Below are 23,793 nucleotides of genomic sequence, written 5' to 3'. Positions count from 1 at the left end.
TGACAAATTCCAGGGGTGAGGCGCCCGAAATGACGGTATGGGAGGCCCACAAATGCTATATTAGGGGTATATTGATACAGGAGGGGACTAGAAAGAAGAAGGAAAGGGATAGGAATATAAAAAATGTGCTGGAAAGTATAAAAAGATTGGAACAACAGCATAAGGGGGAGAATATGGAAGAGTGCTGGGAGGAATTAGAGAGGGAAAGAGAGCACTTGAGGGTATTATTGTTCCAAGGGGTTAAAAATATGGCATTGAGATGCAAACGTTCCTTCTATGAATATGGGAATCGCCATGTTAGCGAGGGCCCTAAAAAAACAGCAGAGGAGTAATTATATCCCCTGCATAAAAGATAAAAAGTCAAGAGTAGTGTATGAGCTGGAAGAAATAACCCGGGTCTTTAGGGAATACTATAAGGGGTTGTAAAACCTGAAAAGGGAAACACCATCAGGAGATGGAGAGGAGAGAAGAGAGGAAATAAGAAGTTATATAGAGGAAAGTGGAATGCCCAGATTGTCTTGTCAGAGGAGGACGCCTCATCCCTGGAAGGTCAGATACAGGTGGAGGAAATTAAAATAGCAATAAAACAAATGCCACTAGGAAAAGTGCCGGGCCCGGATGGGCTGACAATGGAATACTATGCGAAGTTTAGTGAACAATTGGCGGGATATTTAGCGGAAGCATTCAATGGGATGACCAGGGATGAGGGAGGGGGTGATGGATTTACGCCCCGTATGCTGGAGTCCTATATCTCGCTTCTGCATAAGGAGGGAAAGGACCCAATGCAGTGCCAAAGTTTTAGACCAATAGCACTACTGAATGTAGATATTAAAATCTTTGCAAAAATGTTGGCCAATAGGTTGGCACCGCTTATGAATCAGCTGGTATACCCAGACCAGGTGGGGTTTATGGGGGGGGGGGAGGCAAGGGATGGCACTACCCGAACCCTCGATCTGGCATGCTGGACCAGGGCCCACTCCAACCCTGTTGTATTTTTGTCAACAGATGCCGAGAAAGTGTTTGACAGGGTCGAGTGGGCCTACATAGAAGGGGTGCTAAAACATGTGGGGCTACGAGAAAAGATGAGTGCAAGAATAATGGGTTTATATTCCTTTCCAAACGCAAGGATAAGAGTCAACGGGGTAATCTCGGACCCTTTTGAAATTAAAAACGGGACGAGACAGGGCTGCCCCTTGTCCCCGTTGGTATTCGCCCTATCATTGGAACCATTCTTGTGTAGGGTGAGGGCGGACTCCAGCATACGGGGCTTGGAAATCAGGGGACAGAAGCATAAAGTATCAGCGTACGCAGATGACATGTTATTTTATCTGAGAGACCCACAGAGGTCACTACCTAGCCTCATGAGAGAATTTGATAAAGTGGGGAGGCTCTCCAATATGAAGATTAATCTTGACAAAAGTACAATAATTGCCTGGAGGGTGGGAGGGGAACAAAGGGAAGAATTGATTCGGAATTTCCCATTCAAATGGCAGAACAGAATGATGAGGTACCTGGGAGCAAAGATAGGTTTTGACATAAAAGATATAGTAAATGACAATTATCTCCCCTTAATGGAAAGGGTAAAACAGGACTTGGAGGCTTGGGATCGGCCATTTTTCTCCTGGTTTGGTAGAATATCCATCATAAAGATGAATGTCCTCCCTCGCTTTCTCTACCTGTTTCAGGCTTTACCAGTCCCAATACTCCCTCCCTTTTTTCGCCATCTGAAAAGTATTATTGGACAATTTATAGAAGGAGGTCGGAAAACTCGAGTGAGCTATAGACTTCAGACAAAGGAGAGGGAGAAAGGAGGTCTGGCGGTTCCTGATTTTAAAAAATATGCTGAGGCCTCGGTACTGGTTCGAATAATAGATTGGAACAGGAACTGTGAGGAGAAGAGGTGGGTAACGAGAGAGGAGGAAATGATAGGGAGCCCAATAGGTAATCTCCCCTGGATCCAGGAGAAAAGTGGGATAGAGGTAAAGAAAAAGGGGACTGAATTGGTGAGACACACATTAAAAATTTTAGAAAAGTGGAGGAAGAATGTAGGGGTATCACCCTGGCCTACCCCCATGATTCCCATTTTTGGGAATATAAAATTTCCAGCGGGAATGGATCTCTCTAAATACTCACACTGGAAGGGGGCACAGGGACTGAGAGTTGGTAATATAATAGAGGGTATAGAAGGGACCCCGATCCAGGAATTGTTGGACGCAGGGGAAGGGAGATATATGGATGAATGGAAATATGTCCAGATAAAATCTTTTGTGAGAAGCCAAGGGTCCAAGGAGGCACTAAGTAGAGATCTAACCCCATTCGAGGAAATGTGTAGAGGGAGAGGGCAAAATAAGGGAACGCTGTCAAGGGTATATAAGATTCTCAATGAGAGTGAGGACTACACAAGTAGTTTGAGAGAGAAGTGGGAAAAAGATCTGGGGAAAGTATTTACAGAGACATAGTGGAAAAAAGTATTAACGTTTGCTAGTAAATCAGCAATGCCCACAAGAGGACTGGAAGTAGGATACAAGATCTTTGCAAGGTGGTACTATACGCCGGACAGATTGGCTAGAATGTTCCCAGGTACCTCATCAATGTGTTGGAGATGTGGGGAGGAGAGGGGAGACATCATTCACATTTTTTGGGGATGTAAAGAATTGGGGGGGTTTTGATCAGGGGTTAGGGGTATAATAAAGCAGATGACCGGGGTAGAGACACAGGAGGACCCCGAGTTTTTTCTGCTACAGAGTAATAGATGGTCAGTTAAAAAATACAAAAACTCCTTGTTGAAATCCCTGATTAACGCTTCAAGAATACTGGTAGCAAGACATTGGAAAGCCACCCAGAGCCCAACAATTCAGGAATGGTTTAAAGAAGTAGCGGAAATGCAGAAAATGGAAGAATTAACTAGTTTTGTAAAGGGTGAAGGGGCCCTACATGAGAAGAAATGGTTTCAATGGGAGATATTTAAGAGGGAAGGGGAATATGGGGGCTGGTGAGGGGAAGGAGATCAGGAGGGGGGGCCCCCTCCTGATCTCCTTCCCCTCACCAGCCCCCATATTCCCCTTCCCTCTTAAATATCTCCCATTGAAACCATTTCTTCTCATGTAGGGCCCCTTCACCCTTTACAAAACTAGTTAATTCTTCCATTTTCTGCATTTCCGCTACTTCTTTAAACCATTCCTGAATTGTTGGGCTCTGGGTGGCTTTCCAATGTCTTGCTACCAGTATTCTTGAAGCGTTAATCAGGGATTTCAACAAGGAGTTTTTGTATTTTTTAACTGACCATCTATTACTCTGTAGCAGAAAAAACTCGGGGTCCTCCTGTGTCTCTACCCCGGTCATCTGCTTTATTATACCCCTAACCCCTGATCAAAACCCCCCCAATTCTTTACATCCCCAAAAAATGTGAATGATGTCTCCCCTCTCCTCCCCACATCTCCAACACATTGATGAGGTACCTGGGAACATTCTAGCCAATCTGTCCGGCGTATAGTACCACCTTGCAAAGATCTTGTATCCTGCTTCCAGTCCTCTTGTGGGCATTGCTGATTTACTAGCAAACGTTAATACTTTTTTCCACTATGTCTCTGTAAATACTTTCCCCAGATCTTTTTCCCACTTCTCTCTCAAACTACTTGTGTAGTCCTCACTCTCATTGAGAATCTTATATACCCTTGACAGCGTTCCCTTTCGTCACTGAACATCTTTCGTCACACCTTTCGTCACTGAACCCCTTATGGGCCCCATAAGGGGTTCAGTGACGAAAGAAAGGGAGGGATGGAGAAGAGAGAGGAGGAAGAGGGGAGAGGGGAAATGAAGAGGACCAGTACAGGAATGAAAGAGGAGTGGGAATGAAAGATGGATGAGAGTATGGTGTGTATGAGGGTAAAGTATGAGGGTGTGTGTTAAGAAGATGATGAATCCAAGAAACTAAGGGTGGATATGCTCTTTTCTTTTACCTTTTCATGGTTTTTAAGGGGGTGGTAAGAGAATATTGTTGAATTGGAAAAAAATTAATAAAGGCATGTATATGAGGATAAAGGGAAATATCCTTGTTGAAGATTTTATGAGAGAGTTTGGTATGAATTTTGTATAATGTATTTTGTATAATTGGAATGATATAAATAAAGATATTAAAAAAAAAAAATAGGCAGGTGCATACATTTGGGCACTGTTGTAATTGTATTGATTCCAAAACCTTTAGAACTAATCATTGGAACTCAAATTAGCTTGGTAAGCTCAATGACCCCTGACCTACATATACAGGTGAATCCAAGTATGAGAGAGTATTTAAGGGGGTCAGTTGTAATTTTCCCTCCTCTGTTACTTTTCTCTGAAGAGTAGCAACATGGAGGTCTCAAAACAACTCTCAAATGACCTGAAGACAAAGATTGTTCACCATCATGGTTTAGGGGAAGGATACAGAAAGCTGTCTCAGAGATTTCAGCTGTCTGTTTACACAGTTAGGAAGTAGGAACATATTGAGGAAATGGAAGACCACAGGCTCAGTTCAAGTTAAGGCTCGAAGTGGCAGACCAAGAAAAATCTCGGATAGACAGAAGCGACAAATGGTGAGAACAGTCAACCCACAGACCAGGACCAAAGACCAACAACATAATCTTTGTGCAGATGGAGTCACTGTGCATCGTTCAACCATTCAGAGCACTTTACACAAGGTGATTCTGTATGCAAGAGTGATGCACAGGAAGCCTTTTCTCCACCCACAGCGCAAACAGAGCCGCTTGAGGTATGCTAAAGCACATTTAGACAAGCAAGCTTAATTTTGGAATAAGATGCTGTGGACTGATGAAACTAAAATTGAGTTATTTGGGCATAACAAGGGGGAATACAGAGTAGCAAAGTCCAGCAACAGTCCAGGGTCACACACAGGTAAACAGAGATGTCGCAGTACAGGAGGGCTAGGCAGGAGAGAGGTCAAAGAACGTATCCGAGGTCAAGGCAGGCAGCAAACAGTTGTAACGATAATCCAGGCAATTGGTCGGTTCAGGCAGCTGACAAGAGGAATCCACTAAACGAGCAGAGGTCAAAATCCAGATAATCCAATAATAACAGCAGGTAAACAGAGCACCAAGCAAGCTAGAGCTAACACAGGCAGTAACAACTGTCACAGCAAGGTTTAAATACTGACAGCATCCAATCAGTGGCCTGCCACATGCACACAACAGCCAATCACACGCAGACATTAATCTTGTTTAAGTATCAGCTAAGAGAGAGATCAGCTGACACGGGTGGCAATACATATCAGCTGAGTAACCAGCACTAACCAGCAAAACATCCTGACTGTGTGCCAGCTATAGCATAGTGGTTAAGAGCATTGCTTCTGACGTGAGAAACCAGGGTTCAATCTCAGCCAGGGTCAGCATCCATATATAATTATTATTACATAAACCCCTGCCTAAGGCCTGGTTCACATTAGTGTTCCCTGTCCGGATCCGCCTGATCGGATCCGGACCGTATACTGTACAAACGGAACGTACGTTCCGCATAGCAATGCAAAGTCTATGCGGACGTTCACATGCGTACGTTCCGAATGGAGCCGGATCGGATCCGGAGGCTTTTCCAACATGCGCTATTTTTTGGGTCCGGATCATCCGGCCCACGCACCCGGACCGGATCCTGACTGCACCATCCGGATATAGAAACCAATGGGGAACGGAAAGCACAGAACACACTGGAGACAAACACCGGACGTTCTACCCCACTTCCTATGCGTATTTATAGTGGCCATTTCGGATGGGGACACATGGGCATGGAGTGGAGCAGCAGTGACACACGTGCTGGAGCTGTTTGGCCGTATGTCGGAGGTGGAGGTGAGGCCTACAGCGGAGGACCTGATTCTACAGGTGCACCAGGTGCACCCTCTGCAGACACCAACAATTTTATGGTATTTTTGTTTATTCTTTACCCCACGGATCCGGATGGCAGCCTGATGCATGCCTGATGCAAACGGACCGGATCGGAACCGTACGGTTCCGATCCGGATCAGGTCCTGATCCGATCCGGATCCGGTCCGTTTGCATGCCAAAACGCAAGTGTGAACGGGGTCTTAAGTGTCAGCTGACTCTACCTCTGTCGCCGCCTCAGACCATGCTGCGGCCGAGAGGAGCGATCCCTTACTCCAATGTCCAGGAATGAGTGACAAAGCTGAAGCTGCGCCAAAGCTGGATCTTTCAAAAAGACAACGACCATAAACACTGCTCAAAATCCACTAAGGCATTCATGCAGAGGAACAAGTACAATGTTCTGGAATGGCCATCTCAGTCCTCAGACCTGAATATAACTGAAAATCTGTGGTGTGAGTTACAGAGAGCTGTCCATGCTTGGAAGCCATCAAATCTGAATGACCTATAGATGTTTTGTAAAGAGGAATGGTCCAAAATACCTTCAACCAGAATCCAGACTTTCATTGGAACCTACAGGAAGTGTTTAGAGCAGGGGTTTCAAACTCAATTTACCTGGGGGCCGCAGGAGGCAAAGTCAGGATGAGGCTGGGCCGCATAAGGAATTTCACAATCGCGGCGCATCGCCGCCTCTCTCACTTTTCCTTCACAGAGAGGGGCGGGGAGAGGCGGCGATCCGTGCGGCGATTGACGTCAGGAGGGGCAGAGCTGAAGCTGAAAGCTCTGCCTCTTCCAGGAAATGCCGGCGGATTGCCCCCCCGGGCGATTTGGGGGCTCTGCAGCCCTCGTTTAGCGGCGGGGATGCGGCGGATTACTTGGGAGCACTGAAGCGAACTATAAGGAGGTTTTTGCCGGCAAGGGCCACAAAATATTGCATCGAGGGCCGCAAATGGCCCGCGGGCCGCGAATTTGAGACCCCTAGTTTAGAGGCTGTAATTTCTGCAAAAGGATGATTTACTAAATATTGATTTCATTTCTTTTTTGAGGTGGTCAAATTTATGCTCCTGCCTAGTTTTGTTTAAACAATTATTGCACACTTTCTATTAATCCAATAAACTTAATTTCACTTCTCAAATCACTGTGTGTGACTCCTATATGATATATTTAACTGACATTTTTTATCGTAACAAACAACGATTTATACAGGAAAATCATGATGATTAACAAGGTTGCCAAAACTTTTGCATCCCTCTGTAGCAGCACTTCCCAAACATTTCCTATCTCTATTGAAAAAAACATGTTAATCGATAGTGTTCCTTTAACCACTTTACCCCCCCCAGTGCTAAATTTCTCCGTCCCTCTACGCACTGCTTCACCCCCAGGGACGGAGAAAGGCGCACTTGTTTGTTTACTGGCTGGGAGTGGGCGGGAACCTCGCGCGCACACTCCAGCCAGCACAGCAGGTGAATAATTGGATGTTAGGAACAAGCGTTACCTAATCCAATTAGACGCGCCGATTGCGGACACAATGAAGACTGCTTCAAACAGAAGCAATCTCCATTGATAACAATGAAATGTAAACAAACGTGCAGCGCGCGATCGCGCGCCCCCGCGACCCGCGCGTGCACACCCCCGCTCTGCAGTGCAATGATTGGTTATGGGGACCCCAGTCCCCAATAACCAATCATATCACAGAAAAAAATGAATCGAAGCAGCGCTGCAAGTTACAAATCGCGCTGATGCTTCAGGGGTAAAACCCCTCCGTTGTGAAGTAGTTAAAGAGAACCCGAGGTGGCCTTGTATTACGTTAGTGGGGCACAGAGGCTGGTTGGGCACACTAACACCAGCCTCTGTTGCCCCATCGTGTGTCTCAAAGACCCCCCTGCTCGCCGCTATACTCCCCGCAGTACTGGCGACACGCAGCGCGTCACCAGCACAATGTTTACTCTAGCGCTGTCTGTCAGCGCCGCTCCCACGCCTCCTCCGCATCACCGCTACCCGCCCTCGTCCCTTCCCTCCAATCAGCGGGAGGGAAGGGACGAGGGCGGGTAGCGGCGATGCGGAGGAGGCGGCGGAGCGGCGCTGACAGACAGCGCTAGAGTAAACATTGTGCTGGCGACACGCTGCGTGTCGCCAGCACTGCGGGGGTATAGCGGCGAGCAGGGGGGTCTTTGAGACACACGATGGGGCAACAGAGGCTGGTGTTAGTGTGACCAACCAGCCTCTGTGCCCCACTTACGTAATACAATGCCACCTCGGGTTCTCTTTAAGGACAGCTGAAGTGAGAGGGAAATGGAGGCTGTCATATTTATTTCCTTTTAAGAAATACTAGTTGCCTGGCTGTCCTGCTGATCCTCTGCCTCTAATACTTTTAGCAATAGACTCTGAACAAGCATGCAGCAGATCAGATGTTTCTGACATTATTGTCAGATCTGATAGATTTGCTGCATGCTTGTTTCTGGTGTGATTCAGACACTACTGCAGTCAAATAGACCGGAAGGGTTGCCAGGCAACTGGTATTGTTTCAAAGGAAATAAACATGGCAGCCTTCTTGCTTCAGTTGCCCTTTAGTATGCTGAATCACAGCATTCTAAACAGGGCTGTGGAGTCGGTACAAAAATCATTCGACTCTCAGTTTATACTCCAGGTAGCCAAAATTGCTCGGACTCCTCAGCCCTTATACTGAATAAGCAGCAAGGGCCCGTTCTCACTTAGAAGCGCAAAAACGCTAGCGCTTACGCAGTAAGATCACTGTACACTCTCATGATTTTTGAGCGATCGCAATTAGCGCTTTTTAGCATTCTAATCGTGATCGCTCCAGAATTGTGTAAAATGCTACATGTAGTGCGTTAAGCGAGTGCCATTAATCAGAATTCATCCGCAATTGGAAGCAATGAGACCACTGCCATATAGTTTGTTTTGTGCTTATGCTTTAAAAAGTGCTAGCCCTCACTGGCGATTCAGTGATTAGCGGTAATTGCCCGCTAACCGCCCCAGTGAGAACGGGCCTGAAGTGAAGGTTTATTTTGTTTACAATGAACGATAAGTGGGCCAGATTTATCAATAGTGTCTGAAAGAAAAATCTTAGGAGGTTTCTAGAAATCATGTGTCTCAGATGTTTTAATTTCCTTCTAAAACAGGAAAAGATAAGTTAGTAGGATTCCCCAGACGCAGAGACACAATAATATTTATTTTGCCTGCTTTGTGCATGCGCACTAGCGGCTCTCCACTTGGGCTTTGGCAGAAATAGCGGACCCGATCAGGCTTGGCTATTTCTGACAGAGCCCAAGTGGAGGGCCACTAGTAAACCTGCGTGAGGCTCCAAACGCGCGGTGACAAATGGATCTTCAGGGGTCCCAGAACTGGATCCCTTCTGCTGAGAAGGAGGGATGAAGCCTTTTTAGGACCCAGAGGCTTCCCTCTCCCGATGTAAGTACCCTCTAGGGGCACTTTTTTACTACAGGTACACTTTAACACAGAATAAGAAGACTCACAGTAGTATTTTAATGGGAAAATAGCAGCAATCAGAGCACTTATTAGGGTAGGATAGACTGAATGATGTCAATCAGCCCGCATACTCCTGCTTTCATGGAACAAAACATCCTTTGGTATACTTGCTGTCTGGGCTTTACAAGGAAGAGATGTAGCAGCTGCGAATGAGAACCTTAAAGGGACACTGAGCAGTGCAAAAACTATGGAAAGATGCATATCATTTTAAAGAATGGAGAAGAATGGAGCTGCTGACTTTAGGAAAAAGTCGCCCTGTGTAATACAATGTAACTATGGAAAGATGGATATCATTTTAAAGCTCTCTTTCTCCTCTTTCTGACGACTCCTAAATCGTCGCCCTACGCCTTTTAGTTTTCTCTATTTTCACGATCGAAATTTCAATCACGAAGATAGCGAAAACTAAAAGTAGGGTGGCGGTTTATATATCATTGGAAAGAGGAGAAAGAGAGCTTTAAAATGATATGCATCTTTCCATAGTTTTTGCACTGCTCGGAGTCCCTTTAACTGTTTGGGGAATAACACATTGGGCCTGATTCACAAAGCGGTGCTAACAGTTAGCACGCTGGTGAAAAGCCCTTTATCATGCCTAAACTCAGTTTAGGCATGATAAGTTTAGGCGTGAAAGTTTAGGTGTGATAAGTTTAGGCATGATAAGTTTAGGTGTGATAAGTTTTTAGGTGTGATAAGTTTAAACACCAACTGCGTTAGCACCGCAGTGCACAGCTGATCAAAAGTTTTGCGCTAGCAAAGTCTGGTGCACTTCGCATAGAGTTTAATGGCGCTGCTTTGCGTGCGGGACTTTGCGCGCGATCTAAACTTATCATGCCTAAATTTATCACACCTAAACTTATCATGCCTAAACTTATCATGCCTAAACTTATCATGCCTAAACTTATCATGCCTAAACTGAGTTTAGGCATGATAAAATGGTTATCATGCCTAAAGTCTTTAACTGGGTTATCACCGCTTTGTGAATCGAGCCCATTCAGTACAAGTTATACACTTCAGACCCCCAGTGTTGTGGCTTTGCATGAGTTGTAGAAGTGGTATCGACAACCACTTCTTATTTCATGAAAGATTAGCACTGGCTTTGTGATGTTCTACCAGTACGATATTTCTAGAAATTTATGCAAAACTCGTACAAAAGTCATCTTATTTTGTAAGTAGAGAATTTACTCGGCAGATTACAACTGTGATTAACCACTTAAGTACCAGCGGTCTCTTTCCCCTTGAAGCGGAATATAACCCTGCATTTCAACTTTGCTCTAAAATATTATTTACAGCATATTATATGCAAAAAGCATTTTTTTTTTACTAGACCAGCATTGGAAGGGTTAAACACAGATGTTTCAAGTTCTGTGGAGAGATATGCAGAAGTTCAGATTGTTACATTCTATGGGCTCGATTCACAAAGCGGTGTTAACCCAGTTAGCATGCCTAAAAGACTTTAGGCATGATAACCATTGCACCATGCTGGTGAAAAGCCAGTTTAGGCGTGATAAGTTTAGGTGTGATAAGTTTAGGCATGCTAAGTTTAGATAAGTTTAGATCGCTTGCAAAGTCCCGCACGCAAAGCAGCGCCATTAAACTTTATACAAAGTGCACCAGTCTTTGCTAGCGTAAAACTTTTGATCAGCTGTGCACTGCGGTGCTAACGCAGTTGGCGCTTAAACTTAGCATGCCTAAACTTATCACACCTAAACTTAACATGCCTAAACTTATCACACCTAAACTTATCACACCTAAACGTATCATGCCTAAACTGAGTTTAGGCATGATAAAGGGCTTTTCACCAGGGTGCTAACTGTTAGCACCGCTTTGTGAATCAAGCCCCATGTATCTATTGATAAACAGTTACACACTCTTTGGCAGTCCTCCAAGCTCCTTCTCAGTCAGAGAGATGAGTCACATTAAACACTTAGATACATTTCTGTAAACAAAATGTATCTCTTTTCAGCTTCGGATGCGTCTGCAGAAATCTAAAGGAACTTTAAAGCCCTGTGTAACCCTTCCAATGCTGGTCTAGTTAAAAAAAATGCTGGTTGCATATAATATACTGTAAATAATGTTTTAGAGCAAAGTTGAAATGCAGGGTTATAATCCGCTTTAAGGACCAGAGGCCGCTGGTACCAGCAACGGCGGAAACCCAAGGAATCGCCGCACTTACCACCGCAATTGCAGTACATGCCGCACATCGGGAACCTGGGCCACCCACTCTGCCGTCTCTTTGACGGCAGAGTTCCTGTGAGCCGGTCAGGAGCCGCTTTCAATGGCTCCTGACCCTGCCTATCAATGAAAGCCAGAGGGAGCGGCTTACATTGAAAGACAGGGCCAGGAGCCAATGACATTGGCTCCTGACCCGCTCACAGGGCTGTGCCGTCTTAGAGACAGGCAGAGCCAGTGTGATGCAGTGAGAGACGTCGGGTTTGAGCGGTGCGATCGGCAGGGAGCGACGGAAACGGCGGATGCGCGCAGTGGCTAGTTGAAATCTACTCCCTGCCAGCCAGGAGCTCACCAAAACAGGGCGTAGATTTCAATTAGCTCGGTCCGAAAGTAGTTAAATAGGTAGGAAATAAGAAGAAAAAAACTGTTATTGCTTTAATAAATCTGGCCCAGTGTCCTGGCTGAAACAGTGATCGTTCATTCTTTAAACACCAATCTGTGCACTGCTGCGTGATGCTGTGAGGCTGGGGAGCACATAAAGATGAGTATCTATGTCCCTGGGAGCTAAAGTAGAGTTTTCAGGGATATAGATACTCGTCCTGCAGGACAGTAACTGTTTAAAGAGGGATATCTTTTAGATCAAAAATATTTGGGCAAAAGACAAAAAACCCATCCCCCTCCCCCTTACTCCAGGCATGATGACCTGAAGACGCCCCCCCCAGAGCCTGAATAACTCATGACACTTCAAGACATTTTCATTTTTCAAATCACACTGGTCTTTTTTAAAGAGAACCCGAGGTGGGTTCTAAGAATGCTATCAGCACACAGAGGCTGGGTCTGCATATAATGCCCAGCCTCTGTTGGTATACTAACCCCCCCCTGCACCCTGCTATCCCCCATAAATCAAACATCGTGCTAGCGACACAAAGCGTGTCACAGATGGCTGTTTACCTTTTGTAGTGTCAGTCTCGCTGCTCCCTCGCTTCCTCCATAGCGCCGCTCCCCACCTGCGTCCCTTCCCTCCAATCAGTATGGTCTGTGCCTGCGCAGTACGCTCCTGGTGACATCAGCGGGAGCGAGGACACGGCAATGCAGGCGCAGTGGTTTTCAGACTTTTGTAGTCTTTGAGGAGACTACAAATAGCAAAGGAAGGCTGTTAAAAGGGAATATCCGACGTTTCACCGAAACACTTAAAGTAGCGATACATCTAGCGTTGATGGGCAGATTCGACAAAGAGAAAAATCTCTCTTATCTCTGATTAGAGAGACATGTCAACTGCCCATACACCACAGGCCAATTCAGAATGAAATCGATCCGGAATCGGCCTTGTGACGCCGCCTCAACGCTGTCCCCGTAATGTCCAACGTGCCCTCCTCGATTCCCAGAGCAGTATACATTACCTGTCCGTGTCCGACGCCATCTCCGTCCACATACTCCATGCGGTTGCCGGAGTAATGTGGGCGTGTGTGTGACGTCACACATGCGCCCACCTGTACGTCGGCAACCATGTTGGGTGTTTGTATGGACAGAGCCCGTAACCAGCGGTGCAGGTAATGTATACTGCACTGGGCACCGGGGGAAAGGCACATTGGATATTAGGATGGGACGTCAGGGATTTTGTCATGTTCATAGCTCGTCACAATATCGCTTGCTGTAACCACCCAATCGACCACAATGGCCCGATATCTTGAAGCATCTCCGATTGACATGCTCGGCCCAAAATTGGTCACATCGTCAATCAAGAATGCACTTGGCAGCACCGATTGTCATTCGATTTATCGGATGGTCAATCTCCTGCCAAGTCCATAGGTGCATAGGCACCTTAAACCTATTACAGGTGGAGAATAAAATACCAGTTTAAACCGGCTTGTTTTTCTCATGCACATAAAGTAATCCCCTTTAAAATGGCAATGTTCTAAATAAGCACATCTTTTTTTCCTAATGGCATTCTGAGTCCGTTGTCCATGAACATTCCGTGATAATACAGTTTGGGTGGGGTAGGCTGTAATATCTCCTAACTTTCTGAGAAAAGAAAGAGGGAGAGGGACACGTAAACCAAGCCCCTGCCACACCCCTAATCACTTCCCTGGACACACTCATAGACACTGATACCATGAAGCTTTCATGAGAAAAATATGTTGTTTTGGCATTCAAACCACACTGGTCCTTTCTATCCTGGCTCATTTTCCTTCATATTAACATTTTAAAATAAGAAATATATTGACTTAGGGCTTGTTCACACTGGAGGTGTTTTGTGATTTTTTCAAACGCTGGTGATTTTTTTAAAATTGCCCTGAAAGCGCTTGTGCAATGATTCTCTATGAGAGAGTTCACATCTGAGCAGTTTGTTTCCAATCCGCTCAGCCAGGGCTGGATTACCCACCAGGCACCTCAGGCAGCTGCTTGGGGCCCTGGTGGGACATACATCATTCAGAGGGCCCTCGCTGGGAGAGAGAGCGGCAATACGTAGCTGTCTGTGTGTGCCTGCTGTGCACGCTGACTACAGCCAGCCCGCAACTGCTGTGAAAGCTCATTAGCATCTTCACAGGACTTCCGCTGGGGCTCCCTTCCTGCAACTTGTTCTGCTCTGTACAGGGGACCCGCAGAAGACTGCTATCTATGCTGGAGTCACACACAGAAGACACACAGACTGCTGGACTGTATTGCAGTCTCTCCTGTCTCTGAACTTCTGACCCCCTGTGAGCTGCCGCTAATGTTATCTCCCTTCTCCCGACCTCAAAGAAGGAAAGAACACGGACACTTGCAGGGGCAGTGCCATGTGAAATCATCTCCATTCTCCAGCTGATAGCTCAGGACAGGATGATCCCAGCAATAACCTGCCCAAAAGTTCCTTGAAAAAGTGAAGCAGCCAGCCTGGAGGTATGGTGAACAGTATGGCCGGGGAGAGGCTGTATTTTTTTTTCTGTGGAGTTACCATGGACAGTTATCATCAGGGTATAACAGTTTCCTGGCATACTCCTTTTTAATGCAAGTCTGAAGCCACTTAAAGGATACCTCAGCTCTCCTGATGCCCACCGCTCTCCTCTCTGCCCCTCCTTTCCTACCTAAATGCCCCTCGGCAACCTCTTCACTGAAGTCAGACATTAGTGCGCAGGCACTGGCCAGGCTGCATGCGTCCTACAGTGCACGCCTGCGGCCTGGAGCGCATGCGCATGACATTACAGCTATGTCATGCACAGGGCGCTCCCGGCCATGCGCCGCAGGATGCATGCAGCCTGGCCAGTGCCTGCGCACTAATGTCTGACTTCAGTGAAGAGGTTGTCGGGAGCATTTAGGTAGGATTGGAAGGGGCAGAGAGGAGAACAGGGAGACAGCTGCAAGCACATGCCTGCTCCCCCCCCCCCCCATAATATTTCCTAATTAGTTTGCATCTGGAACCCTTTAAAAAAGTCACATATTCACCTATGGAGAGGGGTGGCTGAGGATCTTATAGAGCCTTTCATCTCTTTTCTTGGTCTACTCATTCCAGCGATGTCCCTTAGGCCCGGTTCACATTAGCGGTGGCTATCCGGAATAGCCGTGCCGGAGCCGCACCGCATGCTGGCCGGACGAAACGGACGCACGGCATAGCAATGTAAGTCTATGCCAGGGTTCACATGTGTCCGTTTCGTCCGGACCGGAGCCGGACCGGATCCGGACTCCGGTGTCCGTTCCAACATGCGCTATTTTTTGGTCCGGCTCCTCCGGCAGCCGTATCCGGGGCGGAGCCGGACTGCACCATCCGGCCAATGGAAACCAATGAGAACCGGAGAGCGCACAACACACTGGCAAAAAATCCGGATGTTCTACCCCACTTCCTATGAGGATTGTTGCGGCGATATTGTATCGGGGACACATGGGCAACCATTTTGGAGTGGAGCAGCACGAGCTGGAGATGTTGGCAGCATGTTGGAGGTGGAGGTGAGTGCTAAACAGCGGAGGGCCTGATTCCACAGGTCCCCCTTCTGCTGACCTCCCAGACCGCAACATTTTTTTTTGTTTTTATACAGGTTGTTATCTCTTTTAGAATCCGGACCGCAACCGTGTTCATACCGCACGGAAACCGTATGCAACCGGACCGGATCCGGACAGGAACCGTACGGTTCAGGTCCGATCCGGCTCCGGTGCGGTCCGGACATCCGGTGCGGTTTTTGCAAAACCGCAAGTGTGAACCGGGCCTTATTCGAATTTGCCACCTCCAGGAGCAACCAGAAGGCTTCGGAAGCAGGTGCACTCATGTCCTCCAGGTGCTTCTGAAAACAAGCGGCTCCATACTGTGCATGCACTCCTGAGCGCTCACGCATGCATAGTACAGAGCCGCCCATCTTCAGAAGCAGTTGGTGACACTATGTGGCAGTATAATTCCCTGCAGTCTTCTGTCACCTGCTTGACTTAGATTATCCACATGCCTGATCACTTTTTCAGTCAATGTAGCAGAGGGCCCAAGGCCATTGCTCTGCTTGGGGCCCAGGCTTGTCTTAATCCGGCTCTGCGCTCAGCAAAGCGCTGCCGGTACCATTTTTGAGGCGATAACGTCTCAATGGAAGTTATAGGATAAACGCAAAATGCTCACAAAATTGCTTTGTGCATCGATTGCATTTTTAAGAATAAATACATTGTATTTATTATTTTCCAGGTCAAAGAGTTCACTTCCTGGCTTGCATCAGGGAGAGAATTAAAAAAACGCTCGAGAAAAGCGTTTTCACAAAAACACAGCGCCCACCCAAGCGTCGGGAATCGGAAATGAACATCGCATCAAAAATAAAAAAATGCTAACGCGAACGCAACGTAATGGGAACAAGGCCTCAAAGGATGGGAATAAAGTTTAGAATCAAGCACATTTTCAGTAGAAAAATACGAAAATACATGTATTTACACAGATCTGTACACGAGTCCTGTAAGAGGGGCAAATGAAGAAGAAAGAGGGACAAAGGGATTGGGTTTCCAAAAAAGGACAGTCCCTCCAAAAGTGGGATAGTTGGGAGCAATGGATTGTTTATTGTGAGCGTGCCACAAGTTACTCTCGTTAAATATTCAGGCAGCGTTGATATGACAACTAGTTCTGTTCTGTGAAAGAAAGTGCTCGCCTAGTCGCCTATTGGAATGTCGTCCTCCAGTAGCCAGGTGTCGCTATAGGGCTGACGGGAAAAAAGAGACGTTCACAGTAACAAGGTATCGTCCCGTCCACATGACCTCTTTTCTTGTCAGACTGCAGGGCGGGGCCTAAGGCGGAGCTACAGTGACAGCTGAGCCTCCGAAGAGTGTTTGAGCTGCCCAGAGACCCCCCTATTGCCAGCGGTAGACTGAGAGAATGCTACGTCACCGGGTACAGGTGTGAGCGGCTTGGTCGCTGTTGAGAGCTGTTAACAACAGGTGAGGCATTACGCTGTGGTCGTGCTAGGCATGCTGGGTTTTGTAGTTTCTCACTTCTCAGGGGATGGATGTGAGGACGGTGATCGAGGGAGAAGCAGTGATTTGTCATCTTCGCAGAGCCTCTGACCGAAGAAGCAAATGAAAACCGCTAGGTGGTAATTAGCAGCTGTGTTAATTCATCAGCTGATGCTGATGGCTAGTTGTTCATCAGCTTGTGACTTTTGTTTGCAAGCACAGACATCGCTTGGAGATGTTTGCATGTTGGGAGAATTTTCTGCTCACACCTGTTAGTGATGCTTGCAGCTAGACATGGTCGAGCTGGTCACAGAGAGGCAAACATTCTAGTTTGCATGCTTATTTCTTGCAAATTTGATGCAGCCTGAATTTGGAGTAGTTCAAATGCACTTCCTGTGAAGGATTTGGTTGTCCCAATTGGAGGCTGCATACAGTTATCATTAAACTTTTAATTATCAGCTTTTTATTAGCATTAACTGGAATTAATTGCATTCCATTCACCATCTGTACTTATGACATCATACCAACGTTAATTTTATGCTAGGTACACACAATGACATTTTCTGGCAGGTTTCCTGTCAGATCAATTATTTTCAACATGTCTGATCTAATTTCCGATCAATTTTCTATTCACTTCTATGGAAAATCGACTGGTAATCAGATCGGACATCTTGGAAATAATAGATTTGACAGTAAATCTGCCTGAAAATCTCATTGTGTACCAGGCATTACTCCTGCTTTGTCACCCCCCTCTATAGGGAAGACCTCCCTGCATCCACCTACCTACCTATAAACCACCAGCATTACAGCAATGAGGGCTGGTGCAGCAGAAGAGCTTTTTCTAAGTGCTTTGTGATTTTAAAAGCTCCTGCTAATGTTACCATATGTGTGTGTTCACGCTGGAGCAAGTCTAGCGTTTAAAAAGCTCTTGTAGTGTGCACCAGCCCTCACTGGCACAAATGTTCAGGCTCCTGCCCTTTTATCAAAGGAATATATCCCTATTTCAGTTGAACCTGGGTGCATGCCTGTGGACTTGATGCACGTCAGAGGGTTGGATGGATAACCCTTTGACACCTGTATGTTCTCACTAAAGTCTCATGTAACCCCTATTGCAATCCTTCAGATGCATATTTTAAAGGCTGGCATGAACCCAGCCTATGGCGTGATATAGCAGTATTTGGTGGAATTGATGGACAGACTAAGCCTCAACCTGCACAAATATTCCAGCTATAGACAAAAGTCTAAGTACCACCAGGCTGGGGGATTGTCTTCTCTGGGGCGGGTCAATGGAGCAGTTAATAAAGAAACGGAATTGCTAGTATTTAATAAAGTAACTAGGTGTTGCTAACTACACTACACTGTGGCATAGTAAAAACCCTGATGTAATGCATTGTTTATAGTAAAAAAAAACTGTTGTAAGAGAAAATAAAAATCCATCTCCCTAGTCCTTACGCCCATATAGTTATCACATCTGTATTTCAAGGTAATGTCATGTGTAAAAAAAAAAAAAAAAAAAATCTGACATGACATCTGGCATGAACATCAGAATCAGAATCAATTTTTTTTCGCCAAGTAAGTTTGCACCTACAAGGAATTTGTCTTGGCAGTTGCTTAACAAACACAAACAAAAACAATACAAGGACAGACAGTGTGAATATTACAAGTTAAGGACATTATAAGTATAGTGGCAGTAAGCAATGTGAGAATTGTTCATGTTTAGTTCTGTGCTGATTACTTTCAGTCCTAGCAGCTCTAACGTGGTTCAGCATTAAGTATGGCTACCGCTTGAGGAAAAAAACTGTTCCTGTGTCTAGAGGTTTTGGTAGCGATTGACCGGAATCTTACTCCTGAAGGCATGCGCTGGAAGATGGAGTGAGCTGGGTGAGAGGGGTCAGAGGCAATTTTGGATGCTCTCTTTCTGCACCTGCTAGTGTAAAGATCCTGCAGGGAAGGTAAGCTACAGCCAATTTGAGTGCATTTGTGCATACGCACATCCATTTTTGATTGGCCAATTGTGCCACCTACATGTAGTATTAGGGTCAACAGATTTTGAATACAGTGGAACTTTACTTTTGAGGATTTCATGGAAATGTGACTTTGCACAGTCTCTACCCTCAGATTGAGTATAATTAGGTTTAATCATGCAGCGCCAAAGGGACAATAACTATTGGCTCAGTTGTGATGACTTGACACGTATGCTTTTTTTAAAAAAAAAATTCTTGTATATCACAGGGTTGGGTAGTCAGTATGAAACCAGGTACCCAAAATTGCTCTGACTCCTCGACTCCGACTCCTTAGTCTAATACTTACCAGGGCTTTTGAGTTGGTACAAAAATCATCTGGCTCCGATGCCTCAATTTATGAAACCTCTGACTCCAGGTACCCAAAATTGCTCTGACTCCTCAACTTCGACTCCACAGCCCAATAGAGATCAAAAGTAGTAATTGGTAAGAGTGTTTGTAGAGGGTGAAAACAGGAACAAAGAACATCAATCGCCCCTTGGGCAGTCTATTAATACATCTAAAAGTGATATGCAAGTAGTACTCTGCAGAGGAATGAGGGGGTTCTTCCTGTGTTACACATTCTATGGGCTTGATTCACAAAGCGGTGCAAACTGTTAGCACGCTGGTGAAAAGCCCCTTATCACGCCTAAACTCAGTTTGGGCATGATAAGTTTAGGCATGATAACTATAGCACCAACTGGGTTAGCACCGCAGTGCACAGCTGATCAAAAGTTTTGCGCTAGCAAAGTCTGGTGCGTGAAACGTTACATAGAGTTTAATGGCGCTGCTTTGCGCGCGGGACTTTGCAATCTAAACTTATCATGCCTAAACTTATCATGCCTAAACTGAGTCTAGGCATGATAAAATGGTTATCACGCCTAAAGTCTTTAACTGGGTTATCACCGCTTTGTGCCCTTTGAGCCCTATATGTATGATCTGATCCAGGTTTACAGGTCATAGACAACACCTCAGCGTTCAATGTGCACAACATTCTCAAATATAATATACAATTATTTTTTTGTAGACCAAGCCCTGCTATAACTCTGTGTATGTATGTGTGTGTGTGTATATATATATATATAGTGTGTATATATAATGTATGTGACCACCAATATCCGAGAAATAGAAGATTTAATCATATTTTCTTTTAATTACAGTTTAAATTTATTAGGAGTCGGTGCATGTTGTGCCCGACTCTAGGTACCCAAAAATTTACTCTGATCTTATCTCCAACTCCACAGCCTTTGCTTGTATGTCCACTGACTTCCACATTTGACAACATACCAGAACAAAAAGCCCCTACGTGTTTGCAGAACTGCATGGCTTAGGTTGGTTGTTCATAAATTGGTGGTAGGAAAACATAATTAAATACATGTGACTCACAGAACCATCATAGCCTGTCAATCACAGTTGGTCCTAGATCAGACAATCTGCGGATAACTTGGTTCTTCATTGTCCCTACAGGTGAAGCCATGGTTGGTATAATGTGTGAAGAGACCTCAAAGGACTCCAAGAAAAAATGGAAATTTCTAGTAGTGGCAATCCTGCTTGCTTGGCTTTTTGTGGTCCACCAACTAGTTAATGTGTGGTTTCTCCTCCTGTTCTCTGCTGTCATGGCAGCCATTGGAGCCTGGCTAGGACCTCAGTTTACTCTCAGCAGTACAACAGCAATTCATCTTGAGAGGTTTGTAACCCTTGAGGAAAACATCCAAAGCCCAGATGCCGAGGGTCAGCTGGACAAAGAGATTGGACTTACCATTCAGAAAATTACACAGGACTTTGTCTCATCCTGGTATCGGCGACTGAGTCATGACACTGCATTTGAGGATGAGGTCAGTGGAGTCATGTTGGACCTGGCAATGGAACTCAAGAAGAGATTGAGTTGTGCTAATCGAGAAGAGTTGACACGGAAATTATTAATCTTAGCTGGATGTCATCTCCAATGCTATAAGTGGGCTAAAGCCCGTGTTGAAGATATTAGTGACCACTTAGAAAAGGAGCCTTTCTTATGGGATGCATATCAGGAGCTAAGTCCTGCCCATCCAGCCTTGTCAAGCACAGTAGAAGAAGTGAACCATGCTCGATGGTTGGTGGGGATCTTGTTAACAGAGCTGGTACCCAGACCACATTTAGAAACCCGGACTGGGAGACATTTAGTGGTGGAACTCATAGCTTGCAATGTTGTGCTCCCACTTGTTGGGCGTATGACTGACCCAGATTGGATAAACATAGTCCTGACCAATATATTCTCCAAAACACCAGTGAAAGTGGATGAAGAGAAATATGAAAGTCCTGTTCCACCAGTAGCACCTAAGTCGCTTCCACTAGGTTTTAGCAATGAACCAGCTCCACAACTGGTTCTGCCTTCTCCGCTGTCATCTAATATGTCCAGCTTTGAGGTGATCAATGACGCTGATATAGAGCAAGACGAATGTAGACATAAAATAACACTGGATGGGACAGAAGACTTTATGTCTTGCAAAGATAAAATAGACATTTTTTCTGTTCAGTACCTGCAACCGCCAAAACCTAGTAGTCCTTTCTTCTTATGTGAGGAGTCAGAACCAGATTCCCCTATGTCTGATTTGGGTCAACTCGACCGTCCGCTGATGAACTCAACCGAAGATCTCTTGTCTGACTGTGGTTTAGATTCACTTACGCCAGCTGAGAGTCCTGGAGCCCCTTCACAAGATGATGTTGTCAGTGGGCTCTCAGAAGAAGGTGGCCTACTTCTCACATCAGCTACACCATCCCGTCCAGAGATTCTTATTGAGTCTAGTGGACTTTCTTCAGAATTTGCTACCACACCAGCAAATGACAAAGAGGGATCCAGTCCAATGGATACTTCTCCCCTAATCACTTCTTCACCAACTGCCCCTATTCACCCATTCAGTTTCGTACCCCTCAGCAGCCCTGATGGACCAGTATTAATCCAAAATCTTCGCATTACAGGGACTATCACTGCACGTGAACACAGTGGAACTGGATCACACCCTTATACACTGTACACTGTTAAGGTAAGTGGAGGTGTATGTCATATGTTTGGAAATAACATTCTAAGAAAGACACTAGGATGTAGAAGTGAGGGAACTGTCAGCAATTTTTCATTATCAAGACAAAAAGCAGTGACCTTTCAAATGACAAGAGAGCACTTTGAGAGGTAAGCAGCAACTTTAATTTCTGAAAGCTTTAAAATACTTTACTTACACTTCTATTTAGAATAAAAATAAAATCTTTTGATAGGCAGTTGTATCCTGTAGCTTAAATGCCAAATCTAGACAGAAGCCACATTTAAAATACTCATAGTCTTATACTCTCTAATACTGTAAATGTTAACATTACTTTTGTTGTTTTTGATTTACCACACACAATAGATACCCAAAGCAAAAAGTTTGACCATTCTGGGCAAAAACCTAAAGTGAAAACCGTATCTTTGATGTTTTTGTATCGTTGTTAGTGATCCTTTGTCCTGGTTCATTAATAAGCAACAATCTAGTTCTAAACTTATTGTCTGAACAACAAGGCCCCTATTTTGTGTTTTCTTCTTACCTCTCCATAGAACAAAACAAGATGTTCAGCAGAGAGCTGTGAAGCCTGTCTGTGCTGTGATCATTCCCAAACTGTCACTTGAAATGAACAGAAACCGATTCAATTGTGTATGTAGCTTTAAGCTTTAACATGGACCTGAACTCAGAACTTCCTCTTGGCTCTAAAAGATAAGCAACAGCTTAAAGTGGTCTAACACCCAGCATTTCAACTTTGCTTTAAAAGATTGCTTACAGCTTAGAAACTATTATGCCAGATTTATTTATTTATTTTTTTTGCAGAAATTTACTGAATGGGTTAAACATGACATTTTAGTGTTGCATTTAGCTAGAAATCCGGTCAGTGCTGAGGTTTAGATACAAATGTATCTATTTACAATGTAAATAAACAAACACCTCTCTGAGAGAGCACAGACGGCTTCCCAGACAGGCTTTTCAGAGGTCTACAGTGGCTTGCAAAAGTATTTGGCCCCCTTGAAGTTTTTCACATTTTGTCACATTACTGCCACAAACATGAATCAATTTTATTGGAATTCCACGTGAAAGACCAATACAAAGTGGTGTACACGTGAGAAGTGGAACGAAAATCATACATGATTCCAAACATTTTTTACAAATAAATAACTGCAAAGTGGGGTGTGCGTAATTATTCAGCCACACACAGTCAATACTTTGTAGAATCACCTTTTGCTGCAATTTCAGCTGCCAGTCTTTTAGGGTATGTCTCTAACAGCTTTGCACATCCAGAGACTGAAATCCTTGCCCATTCATCTTTGCAAAACAGCTCCAGCTCAGTCAGATTAGATGGACGGTGTTTGTGAACAACAGTTTTTAGATCTTGCCAAATATTCTCGATTGGATTTAGATCTAGACTTGTGACTGGGCCATTCTAACACATGGATATGTTTTGTTTTAAACCATTCCATTGTTGCTCTGGCTTTATGTTTAGCGTTGTTGTCCTGCTGGAAGGTGAAGCTCCACCCCAGTCTCAAGTCTTTTGCAGACTTTAAGAGGTTTTCTTCCAAGATTGCCCTGTATTTGGATTCATCCATCTTCCCATCAACTCTGACAAGCTTCCCTGTCCCTGCTGAAGAGAAGCACCCCCAGAGCATGATGCTGCCACCACCATATTTGACAGTGGGGATGGTGTGTTCAGAGTGATGTGCAGTGTTAGTTTTCCGCCACACATAGCGTTTTGCATTTTGGCCAAAAAGTTCAATTGTGGTCTCATCTGACCAGAGCACCTTCTTCCACATGTTTGCTGTGTCCCCCACATGGCTTGTGGCAAACTGCAAATGGGACTTCTTATGCTTTTCTGTTAAC

The 23,793-nt window shown here is 45.2% G+C and overlaps 1 protein-coding gene across 7 annotated transcripts in view; it reads left to right on the top strand.

Annotated features, from left to right (window-relative positions):
- Positions 1 to 23,793, top strand: part of LOC137521308 (sorting nexin-19-like) — a 106,130-nt gene that overhangs the window by 10,239 nt on the left and 72,098 nt on the right. For 2 of the 7 annotated variants that reach the window (XM_068240409.1, XM_068240403.1), the window contains exons 1-2: positions 16,690 to 16,907; positions 20,390 to 21,942. In XM_068240409.1, coding sequence (XP_068096510.1) covers positions 20,398 to 21,942 — 1,545 coding nt within the window. In that variant the 5' untranslated portion in view covers positions 16,690 to 16,907; positions 20,390 to 20,397. Of the gene's footprint in view, positions 1 to 16,689; positions 16,908 to 16,948; positions 17,063 to 18,769; positions 18,875 to 20,230; positions 20,254 to 20,389; positions 21,943 to 23,793 lie in introns of those variants that run through there. The other 5 variants (XM_068240405.1, XM_068240404.1, XM_068240406.1 and 2 more) reach the window with 5 other exon arrangements.

The sequence above is a fragment of the Hyperolius riggenbachi genome, chromosome 6 (assembly GCF_040937935.1).
Source record: "Hyperolius riggenbachi isolate aHypRig1 chromosome 6, aHypRig1.pri, whole genome shotgun sequence".
NCBI lineage: Eukaryota > Metazoa > Chordata > Amphibia > Anura > Hyperoliidae > Hyperolius > Hyperolius riggenbachi.
The sequence above is the reverse complement of the archived record's forward strand: the minus strand, read 5'-3'. Positions and strand labels throughout refer to the sequence as shown.